This window comes from Tinamus guttatus, unplaced genomic scaffold (assembly GCF_059628265.1).
Source record: "Tinamus guttatus ecotype Peru unplaced genomic scaffold, ASM5962826v1 Tinamus_guttatus_pri_ptg000171l, whole genome shotgun sequence".
Taxonomy (NCBI): domain Eukaryota; kingdom Metazoa; phylum Chordata; class Aves; order Tinamiformes; family Tinamidae; genus Tinamus; species Tinamus guttatus.
In genome coordinates this window covers 2,440,080-2,452,434 of record NW_028288705.1, presented here as the reverse complement: position 1 = coordinate 2,452,434, position 12,355 = coordinate 2,440,080, and the positions used below count along the sequence as shown (strand labels likewise).

The window sequence follows — 12,355 nt, the reverse complement described above, 5'->3', positions numbered from 1 at the left end:
CTGGCTTCTTTATGAAACTGTGCCAGATGTCAGCAGACTCCGTCCAGCCTCTCTGACAGATGCTCTCAGCAGCATCAGTTTCCTGGCGGCAGCAATAATTACCAAATCTGTACAATGGACAGACAGCTATCAGACATCTGTATATCCCAGACGTACAAAAACATCCCCAGCCAACCATGTGGCTACTGACGTATCTGCCCAGACAAAGACGTTGCAGAGAAGTGCCTGAGGCCAGATCTCAGCTGCAGAGAATCCGCAAGGCCCTGTCGGGTGGCCTTCCCTGTGCTCTGTGCCTTGGCTTCGGAGCAGAGCCCTGCCCTGCCATTCCAGGGCAAGGGGAGGTCATGGAAGGAATGGGCTGGATGGGAGAGGGAGGTCCTGCAGAATTGCAGCACTGGGCCTGGGAATGGCCGTAAGCTCTGTGCCAGCTTCGTTATGGCTCTAAGAGGGCAGAAACAGCAAGGCAGCAGAGGCTGCCTAGGTTGCTGTGTCCATGCATCAGTCTGGGGAGATGAGGGGGCTGTAGCTCTTCCATATGGAAGACACTGGGAGGAGCCTCACAGACCCAAAAAGGGTGTTACAGAGCAAAAGAAGAGAAAAAAGCATATCCCCTTCCAGTGGCGTGAACCAGAGTGAAATCAAACCGTCTCTGTTCCCGGAGAGTCTTTAAGACATTAAGCGCCCAGTGAACTTACAACCAGGCCCTGGTCTTGAGTTCAGTGGGTGCCCTAGTTGCTCATACAGTGCAACTTGTCCTACAGGAGCTCATCCGAAGCAACCTCAGTACTGCGTGGACATGTCGCAGCTGCTTCTGTCACATATCACTGCAAAATGGGCTGTGTGCCGCAGCACCCCAAAAGCTGATGTTGTCCTGGGCCTATGTTTGTCTTCGGGGCTATTCCTGGCACTTTGAAGCCCACCTGCCCTGCGTGAGAAGTTCCTTGCTAAAACATGGCACTCAAAGCTGTGGAGGCAGCAGCGCGGCATGCAGCTAAATTGAAGAAGAGTGGCATTGGCTGCCTCTGAGAAGTGCTGGAGTGATGATGCTGAGGCTTCTTGGTCTGCACTGTGAAAAGGAGGAGGGAAAAGCTAAGACTCCTGTCATGTTGCACAACTGTCTGTATTTGCAGGGGCTGGCTTTGTATCACTTGCCCACAGTAGAGATTTCAGGAGAGAGAAGATGCCCCAAGCACATGCTTATGTCGAATACTGAATACATTGAATCACTGAACGATTTAAGGTCTTTGTGACCTTAAAATTAGCAGAGAATAAAGGTACAGGGCCAGAGTGAGATAAGGTACCTGAACAATCATTATATTTTCAGCTATAAAGCCTTGGGGTTCAAAGTTCCCTTTCCAATCACTGCCAGATTTTGCAGAAGGTCTGGGCTGATACTTCACTGGCCAGTTGACCATGTTATTTCACTTCAGGCCAATGGAAAGGCTGGAAGATTCAGGAGCTCCCAAGCAGTCAGTCCAGAGAAGAGATCCACCAATCCCTTCCTTGCAACTTGGATCGGTTGCAGGCAGCCACCAGCAGTGGGACTGCTGCAAATGGTCTCTGAAGTGGGAGCTGTCTGTTTTTTTCTATACAATTGACAGGAGGAGACAGAGTAAAAAGAGAGGGAATACTCTAAAACAAAAGTTGGAACAGATGGTAATGCAATACAGAGCTTCTCACCTCTAGGTCATCAAATCAGATCTAGCCCGTTTAGTAGTGACCAAAAATTATTTCCATATGGGTCATGAGAAATGCACGGTGATTGCAGGGATTTCTGTATCAAAACAGACAAGATAGTGCAGAGATAACCATTTGCACAATACTTACTTGTGTGGAGAAGTCTGCAAGGTTTTAAAACTAAGTCATTCTTGATCAGTTTATATCCCTGTCTCATGAGGGTATAGTTTCTTTGTAAAACAGTTACCATTTATTTTAGTCCAATAAAATATAGTCCTTTTCCTTACACTATTGCTGAGACTAACTCAAACCTCCCATTATCTGTCTGTATAGAAGGCTATTAATAGATGGAGAGATACAAAGTTAGCTAAGCAAAGGAACCCAGCCCGTGTTTCCTTAGGAGCATATCAGTAAGACATGAATGATGAACTGTTTACCAGAACTATTCTGAAAGGCAAAAAAGTGCTTATTAATATTTTAACAGAAAAAAAAAAAAACTGCAGAGTGCTGTCTTAAACCTGAATAAAATGCATTAGGAAAGTTCCTCAGGAAAGCAAGGTACCTGATAATGCAGGGGAGCCTAGCAGAACACAGATGCCTCTGAAGAGGAGCAGTCAGCAGCAACAGATCCTTCTGCAACTGAAACTTAAGAGTACTGAAATTTCATTGATGTTGGCTGGGTACACCAGTGCAGCCTTTGCTTTAGCCTTTGACCATAGATACAAGGCCCATTAAAAGGGTATTTCATAAGCTGTACTACTCTAAATATTTTATGTAAACGTAACTGACACCAACTGAAAGATTATAAAAATTAATAGCATCTATCAAGAACACTGAACTAGCAGCTACTGTGCTTTGAATTTTGATTACGCTGTTGACAAGCTCAGATGGGTATTGTTGTGCTTGAATTAACAGCTGAAGAAAAACTGCATTTTCCCCTTCCCATTCTAACCTTTGATTTCTTACCGAAGATTTGCAGTTGTGAGAAATCTACCACTATGAGGAAGGTTGGATCAAAGCAACTGAAAAAATAATGAATGATACTGCTATAAAAGAAAAGCGGATTTGATTTTTAACACATTTCTTGCCATCCTCTTCATCCTCTGAGAACAGAAAAAGCATCACAAATGTAGCAAGTTCTAAACTTTTTATAGTGAAGGTAGCCTCTATGAACAAAAAGGATGAAATTCTAGCCCCAGTGAAATCAGTTGATTTCCACTGGATATATATACTTACCGAATTGGATATGCATGCCAGTGCCTGAATTTTCACACTACCAAAAGAGTAATTTGAAGCACTCTGCTTTGGATTTGCCAATCAAAATATAAAATCTCATTGCTGGTCGCTTAACTATTAAAATTCACTTTGTGTCCTTTGAGCGCTAAGGTGATTGCTGCTCTCATCAACAAGGGGAGTAAAGTGCTATTTACTTTGTCATCAGCCGAAGTTACTTGTGCAGTTCACAAGATGTTGCAGGGTTTTCCAGCAGCAGTCAGGGGAGGTCAGTTTAATAAGCTAATAAATATTTTTTGAATGACCTGACTTTGTATTTGGTATTAAAACCCCAGAGTAGTGCCAAGTAGGATAGAAAATAAAGAATAAAAGTTCCACAGATTTTGCCAGAAATTCTCCACAGATTACTATTAGTCTCATTTATGAGACGGCACAGAGGACTGTGAAATCTCATTTGAATTCTAAGGGCCAGATGGTTTTGCTGTTAGGTTGTAATGACCCACAGCAGTGTGCGTACACAGACACCGCGGTTGCCAGTTGACTGCAAACAGGCGGTGCGGGCGAGAGGATTCATGGCCTGTGTTTCCAAAACATGGGCAATTGCTGCTTGGCCTCTGGGAGAATCCCCATTGCCATTGATGGTGTCGAAGCACTTCTGCAAACCTCTTTCTAAATAAAGCCATGGGTGTATCTGGAATAGAGCAGCAGATGACAGGTGTGCTATCCCCCCCCCAGTCTGTGATGGTTCCTTCTGCAGGTCATGAATCAAAAAGTAGCTTTATTCAAGGGGGGAGCACTTTCTCCCAGACTTCTGGCCTCCCAAGCCCAGCACTGCATCAATGTATCCTCGGAGAAGGAGGAAAAGGTTGGACTCTGACCAATTAAAGCTATAGGGCACAACAGTAGTTATTATGCTGTCATATGGAACTGCTTGGAAGACATGATTTATTTTGGATTATATTGGTTTCAACTGGTATAATATGAACTTCCTGATTTTTCTAGGATATGTAGACAAAAAGTCTAAATATGGTTTTACTCATCTTTTAATTTAGAACTACAAGTGTTTGGGTGACCTATGAAATTATTGTAATGATCTCCACACAACACTGAGCTGTCAGCACTATAAATGTCATCCTAACTGGATATTAGTTTCCATCATGGTCATTTAGTCTCACCAGCAGAGCTACCCCCATACGAACGTCTTGTCAGTGTCAAGCTCTGGCAATGAAGGGAAGAGTTGCTGTTGCCAAGAGCTGTCAGTCAAACATCTTCATAACGCTGCATTTAAAGAGGAAACTACAACTGCACAATGTAGGGGCCCTGTGATGTGCAGCGTGCTCACGGAGCTCCGGGCGCAGCCTTTGCTGAATGACTTGCATTGAAAACTGATGCTTTTATCTTTGATCGTGAAAAATGTGGTCCAGCGTTGGTCTTGCTACTTAACATAGACTTTGCCTTATCCTTACATATTTTCTGTAACATTCTGAAAAGTCATAGGTAAGAAGTACTCCAGGGAGTCAGAAGTGTGATGGGTGGATTTTGGTGCAGTTTTGGATTCCTGGTACAAGATAAATGTCACAGGAAGCTATTCTTTCGTTCTCATATAAAAGGCAGAGAAATTGTTTGACCAATATCTGTATTTATTGGCATAGGGAGAAGTTATTTCGTGTTATAGGTGTTGTCAGTGACAAAGAAATGCCTGAGCAAGATTTTGGCTGTGAAGATGCATCTAAGACATTGAAAAAAAGTCAAGTGACAGAATTTGAAACTGAAATAAATGAAGGGTGAGGTGTCAGAAAAAGTGATGTAGATGATAAACAGTTGGGCTTTGAAAATGCAAAGCTTAAAATTAAAGATAAAACCACAAAAAGATTTGCCTACATTGTTCTGTGGACATTTTTTTTCCTCTTTAAAATGAGGAATCTTGTCATTAAATTTTAAATTGCTATATTTTATCTTAGCTAACATACGTAATAGTTTAAATCTGTCAAAACAGATTCTGCTGTATTCATGTTTCTTTTTGTATGACAGACACTTAAATGACATTGTCATGGGATTTTTCCAACATTTGAGCTCTCTTATCATACCGATTCGAGGAAGTTATGTAAGATCTACTTGTATTTGACCTACAAAGGCGAACCTTGCTTTCAGGTCAACTGATACACATTCAATTAAAAATAATCAATTTTTAAACTTGTGATAAAAATAAAATATGAAAGTTCAGTGTTCCACAAAGCTTTGCTTACGTGTGAATCACTGCGTTAAGGAGACAACATCTGCCAAAGCAGGTCATCTTCCATCCTACTCTGTAGGTTTCTGGAGGGATCCATAATAATTCCACGCTCTCATGGCTTGTGTACAGCCTTATTGTGGTACAAAGCTCCTCTAAGTCTCTTGTCCTTGGCTTTTGTGTGCTTCCAATGTTTTTCATAACCAAGACAGATTCTCTTTCTTTCCAGCTAGTTGAACATGCGGTTGCAAGTCTTTTCAGTTAGAGGTGTCTTCTTTGAAGTTCTGAAAAGGTCCCTTAAGGTCTCGGTGAACACAAAGCTTAGCAGGTAGAGGCATTTCTTTCCCTGGTGTGTCAAGAGGTTTCCACATCCACAACAGTTAGCTAAAGACATAGGAGGAGGCACTTTTAGGATTTTTTGTCATTCCTGTATGCCTTAGTTCTTTAGGTTTGGGATGACCTGAGTGCTGTGGTCTTGGAGTGGGGAGTCACTGGAGTCCTTGCAGGAACAGGCCTTGCTTGATATATCTGGCTGGCATTTAACTGCAGGTGAATCAGCCGGTCAGCAGGAGTCCAGCGGGAAGAGCAGTGCCCCCGAGCCCCAGTGCTTGGCCTCCGCGCTGACTCAAGCTGGAGCACTTGGTGCAGCCGGGGGCGCTTCCCACGGGATGTGTCCGGGGCCTGCACCCTGCTCTTGATCTTTGGTTGCTGTGCATTTAAGTGCAAAAGCCTGATGTGCGCCACGCTGCAGCTCGCAAAGCCACTAGAAATGTAGCTGGCAGGGAGCAAGCGCTGCCAGGGAACTCCTGATGTTAAGTGCTAAGATAGCAAAGGTCTTGAATGAGTCAGGCTCTTGCAAGACTTGGTCCGTATCAGCAACCATTTCCAATTGGGTAAAGTACAACATTTTCCTTCTGCTTTTTATGAATGGCTGTATAGTATTGTGCCTGAGTCAGAGTCCCCTGCTAGAGCCATTCATAAAAATAAAAACAAAACAAAACAAACACACACAGAAACTTTCTAGGTCCAGTCTGGAGCCAGTGGGTGCCAGAGGCTGGGAAAACATGCTGGCAGCTCAAGCCCCAGCTATCACTGGAAGTATTCAAGGGGCTTTTTGGTGGTCTGAAAAGTATGAAGTGCTGTGTAGAAGGGCAGCTGGTAGAATTACTGTGACACATACTAGGCAGAAAGCCAGAGCTGGCCTTGTTTCAGACATTGTCTTTCCTCTCATTGAAGTGTCAGGACTTAATTCATGGAAAATTTGGTGAGTTGGCAGCTCTTTCAGAAGATTTCATTGAGCTACAGTGTGTGAGAGTCACATGAATGCAGAGTGAGCTGCCAAAAACATATGGGGATTTCTGAGCAGGAAAAAGCAGTCAGCCTCTAAGAATGGCAGTGAATTTGATGTGGTTTGCAAGCAAAGGTGTGCAGGTGTAATAAGCAGGCAAAAAAAAAAAAAAAGGAAAATAAGGCAGAAAAGCACTAATGGCAGACTGTTGAAGAGCTTAATGAATTCTGTAATTATAAGGGATTGCTCTAAAACAAATAATTTTTCTGTCCAAGGGCAGCAAATGTCCATAATCCTTGCAGGGCTTGCAGTCCGCCTGGAGAACACATCAATAAGTGTGTGCCTTGGTAATAGCTTCTCCACTGCAAGGGAATTTAATGGAAAAGAAGAGGATCCACCCTGATGTTTAAAAATGGACCCAGTTATCATACATTCTTTTCTCCTATTTATCTGAGAGCAGAACTTTGAGCCTGAGGCATAAATAGAAAAATATAACAGCAACAGGACTCTACTAAACTAGAAAAGGACTGAAAATAAACAAAGCATCTCTTGTTAAAATGGGAGGTTTGTGGTAGGCAGCCTGAATTGAATCAGTTACATTTAATTTACATTTTCATTGATCCTACCCACTGAAATACTGCTCTGAAAGGCCATTTACACTAAACTGTTTATTCAGAAATATTCCAGTTATTTCCTACAACAATGTCATGAGAATTAGGTTTTTGGCCATCCAGAAGGACAGCCTGTTGGCTTCTGCTCAAGGAAGGCACTAAAGTCATGGCCAGAATTAAGACAAGCAGGAAGGAAGGGCAGGAAGAAAATCACTGGGTGCAATTAATGCATTTTGAAAACAGAAAATCCCGTGAGGGGTGAGGGGAAAGAGATTTTTGTCCCACTGAAGGAAGAAAAGCCCCTTTGTGCTCACGGTGTCAGGATTTCATCCTTTATCTGTGCTTTTACTGTTTTGTGCTGTTCCTAGGTTGTGTAAGCAGAGTATCAGTGGTATATTTTAAGTGCATGGATGATAGTTAATTAATCGTTACTCCTCCTCCTCTGCTCTGATGCGATGAAGGGTACAGGAGGCTCAGTGGGTTTCCAGACTTCCCCAGGAACCGTATTTCCCATTTCCGAAGGGACCGACCAGACCAGAGACTTGCTGAGGTGCAGCTTTCAGAGCGCAGCGCCTGCCTGTGTCCCCCCAGCGGCTACGGCTACGCTCTCCTGGCCTGCACGCCAAACCACCTGGATGGTGGGTGGCCCTGAAATCGCATCCACAGGCACGATGTCAGAGCATAAATAGTGTCAATGGAGATAACAAAATCTGGTTACAGGATTAGGCCACTCTCTCAGTCTGACAAGTAACAGAGCAAAGCATGTAGCATGTAGCATGCCAGAAAGGTCTACGTTAGATCTTGATTTGTTTATATGTAATTATATATTCCTGTGGATCCACCATATTTTGAATTACTTCAGAGTAAGGTTCACAGTTAAGTGTAAGCTGGGTGATAGCAGGGTATGTTCAGCATTGCATTTCTGGATGTGGACTTTGCCTATATTTTACTTCATATGATGCAAATATTTTTCTAGCATTCCTGAAGCCACTGTGAAGTGACCTGAATGAATTTTGTTTCTCACTGTGCTTTCCTTTTTCTTTTCAGCCTCAGCAAGTGGTTCAAAAGAAGCCTGCTCAGGTAAGAAAAGCTAACATACATTCTTTAGACTGTGATAAACACTTCCTCAGTGTTTCAGCTGCTCTTGTTTATTGTAAAGAATGAAGGAAAATGCATGAAGAATGTGAGCTGGGGGGTAGCAGTTCGCTTGTTAGGCACGACCACCAAGCCAATTTCCAGCCCAGAGGTGTGTGGGAAGGAGCAAAGGATTTGGTGAAGCCACAGCCCAGCTGAATGGTTCTTGCTCACAAATGTCCATTTTCTATAGTGGCCACCACGTGACAATAATGCAAGTGTGTACACAAACACACACACACATCAGGTATGCGCTAAACTTGGGTAACACTTCTGCTGTCTCTTCTATTTTCTTTCCCTGACCCACTCTGTGTAAAAAGACAGCCCGAGCTCTGCTACTTCAGTACAGAAAACTGCACGGGTATGGGAACAGGTCCATCCTGCCTCAGTCCCTGGGTCTGTGCTACCATACTTCAGTGAACATGACTGATTGCTGAGTCAAGAGCATAAAGGGCCCATTGCTTTTCTGGAAAGACGTCTGCTTTCGCAAGGGAATATTACTTTTGTTATTCCACCTTATGGTTTTAATACATTACTGTACAGTGTACATTATTGTAATGTCTACTGTAATCTGAATTAAGAGCTGTTACATAAGGAACAGAAAACATTCTAGCTGTGAGTTAAAGGGGTAAAATGATGTAACGCTCAAAAGTATGCGCAGGAATCAGGTTTCCACAAAAGAAATCAATACGGTCGCAGCAGTGATGAATCAGTGGCACTGACAATAATATTAATGTCTCCTAATGGGAGAGATAACATTGAGGGTAAATGTAGTAGTATTTTCAAGTGAGGTAAGTTTTGCAAGGAAAGGTAATGTCTTTTATTAGGCCAACTTACACAAGAAACATAACATCGGCCCCGGAGGACTTACCATCTATAACCTTCAACTGCAGCTCACAATTCAAAACACACCAAGTTGTTCTAATAAAAGATATTCCCTCTGCCTGTCTTACTTATATCCTTTGACTGCTACAGCCACAATCATGCTGTTCCTAGCCCAGTGTGGCAGTAAATCTGCATGTGGGTGCAAAACCCATGTCCCTTCTGTGGCACCTGCATGGTCGGGCGGCCTAGGCCGGTGCTGGGTGAGGGGGCCAGACGCATGAGGCAGGAGGGAGGCTGCTCGCCTTGCAGTTTCCTCCAGTGTCATGGGGTCTCAGGCTTGTTGCTCTCCCATGGCCCAGCCTGGCAGAAATCCTTGCTGCCGAGGATCTTTTTCCTGCAAAGGTTTTGTCTGAGCGTTGATCGGATGCTTGCCCTCGCATAAGGGAGGGAGCAGGAAGGGCCTCAGGCTGGGTCTGGGGCCAGGGTTAGGAAAGAGAGGGGGATTGGGGACTCTCTTGCTAACAACAGATTTCAGTGGTGGTGAAATGGTGAACATCTGAACGTACAAAACGTGAGAGTTCCCCGAATGGATGTGCCTGGCCTTTCCTTCCCTGTGTCAGGGATGCCATGGATGCAGCCAGTGGGATGCAGCACCTTGTGCATGGAGCCTCTGCAGCATCTCTGTGGGGAGAGGGGGAGAAGAGGAGGCCCTTTGAAACTCCCATTACTAATGGAAATGTTTGCATAGAAAACAAAGAGGCACAGAAGAATGCATGAAAGGAGAGCGAGCACTTTTTAGAAATCCCCAGTCATCACAGTTCGACTAGAGAAATTATACTCTTTAAAATATTTGTGTGCTATGTCTTCACTCAGAGAACATTTCTTTTTTTTTTTAATTCTTGGCTTGAAATATTTTCAGTGAAATCACTGCCTTGTCTTTAACCCTTCACGACGATAATAGGCCCCTGCTCTCCCACACTTATGTTGACGAAACGCTGCGGTTTTGTCGGATGCGGGCGCAGGGCAGAGAACCAAGATTATGGCTTGGAGCAAGCACTCGGGAGGGTCTTCCAGAGGCTGAAAGAAGGGGGAGGTAAAGCAGCATAATTCCTGGGACAAATAGGAACTTCATGCTGCTGAGTTTCTCTTAAACCCAGTTGCCTTTCTCCATTTGCTTTTTACACTACTGAATTTCCCTTTAAAGGAGGAAGGTTCAGGCTCAGAATTAACAACAAGAACATGAGCTCATGCAGGCTTCCTAATCTGAGCTGTCTAAGGAAATAGTGATAAATTATATAAACATGGGGACTACATGGAAGTTCATGGAGGATAATGTAAATCTTACACTACATTCAGAGGAATCTCTTCCTTTTCCATCTGTTTCCTTCAAAATATCCTCCCAGATGGCTTTACCATGTGGCAGTCTGGATTAAGTTAGAAATGTATCCTTTCTTCATCAGTGGGACTGTAAGAAGTTACATGCAAGAACTGCTGTGTGATGGTGAGCATGTTACCATGATCTGCTTGGCAAAAGTGGCAGAAACCCTTGGTCAAGTTTTACCCCAAGTGCTGTAGTTTGAATTTTTGGTGTATTTTCAAAGATTCCTGAGTCCTAGGTTACCTCACTGTTACTCTTGTTGTTGTTATTGCCAGTGCAGATACCTCTTGGTTTTAAGCCTTTTTCAAAAGTACAGAATCAGTAAAACCAGACAAAATTCTCTATTCATAGAAATTCTGTGGCTTTGAATTCTATATTCTACTCTCTGTTCCTATCCCCATTTCCCAGGTTTTAAGCACTGTGTAGAGCTTTACTGTGTTCTAAAGCTACTTATAGGTCTCTGCTATCCAGTTTAAGGCCATGCAGATGCTTATATGAACTGCAATATCTTCAAACATCCCCAGAGCCCTGAAGATTTACTGTCACACAGACAGCAAATGCAACAGTAAATTCCACTGGAAACCTACACATCCAAACTGTTAATACAAGTCTTTGAATAATATGACTTGTCTGCATCTTTATGATCATCACTGACATGCATGGTCAGGCTTCCTTGGGGAACTTAGGAAAAGATAGCAAGCCTAACCACTTGACATCAGTAAGTTTAGCATCCTCATGTAAATATGTGTATAAATCTCAAAAATACAAAGCTCCCTTTAAATCCACTCACTATAAAGAATAGGCAACGAGATCTTGCAAGTATGATATAGCAATATTCTTAGAGAAGTGTACAAATAAGTCATCCAAATGGAAACTTCTCCGTTTCTTCGTTTTTAAGCCATTTGCAGCAGCTGTGTCCTCAGCCATATGGGGGAGTTACGCTCTTAAGTAATGCAAAGGAAATAGATATTTTTAGGAAAACTTCATCAGAGCTATCAGAGTTTTTTGGAGACAGGACATGTTTTATTTTTATCATTTCTGGAGGGAAGAAATATTGTGAATGTGGAACAGTCCTTTGAAAAACTTCTTATAATCTCTTTGGGAGGTCCATTAAAATTTCAAGTCTTGGGAGTCTCTTCAGCCTGTATTTGAGTCTGAAAGACAGTCTGTCAGACCAAATACAGGTAAACTTTTCAACGTAGTGTTAAATTTATTAGATGCTTTTAAAACAAACAAATCAAGTTTCAGCAAGAATAAGAGCTAAAATGAAAAATATTATTTCTGAATAGGAACGAAAATACATATCTATTACATTTTGTTCCTGTTACTGATTTTCTGATTTCCTGATTTTAGATTTGATATCAAAAAAGCTCTGCATGTTCATTACTCGTATTATATATACACGCTCAGGACCCCAAACTGTACGAGTTCTCCAGATGCACCCCCACATGTGCCCTGTAGGACACACAGCAAATCCCAGCAGGACGCGCCTGGAGCCCAGGAGCTGCCTCACGCACATGTGTCCCAGGAGCACCAACCTCCCGGGCCTGCCGAGCGCCTGGGCTTGTGGCGGTGGCCCTGCAGGTGCCCTAAATCGGCACCTCCCTGAGCTTCAGTGCTCCCCATCACATGTGCTCTTCTGCTTCCCTCTATGGGAAAGCCCAGGGAGAGACCTGAGCGAGGCTGCGAGTGGAAAGGAGCTTCCCCCGCGCAAGGCCGCCCACCGTCCATTGGAGCAGGGAATGTTGCTGTCACTCCTCAGCAAGGCTTGGCTAGCGCAGCCCTTGCGGCTGACCCTGGGCTCTTACTAGCCTTCCCGGAGCGGTCAGGAAGCTGTGCTGAGTGTCTGTGTTCTTCTTCCGTGGTCACTGCTGCAGAGAGGCAGAAAGTTGCTGCTTCTCAGAGGCAGGAAACTCTATTTTCCAGTCTTAACTTGAACGCAGGCTGACTGGATGTGCGTTACACACACTCCAAAACAT

General features: G+C 43.5%; 1 protein-coding gene across 1 annotated transcript in view; it reads left to right on the top strand.

Annotated features, from left to right (window-relative positions):
* The window catches only part of HMGA2 (high mobility group AT-hook 2), a 108,075-nt gene that overhangs the window by 80,673 nt on the left and 15,047 nt on the right, over positions 1-12,355 (top strand). Inside the window, exon 4 of the mRNA XM_088522980.1 lies at positions 8,087-8,119. Within this exon, the coding sequence (XP_088379106.1) occupies positions 8,087-8,119 (33 nt within the window). The remainder of the gene's footprint in view (positions 1-8,086; positions 8,120-12,355) is intronic.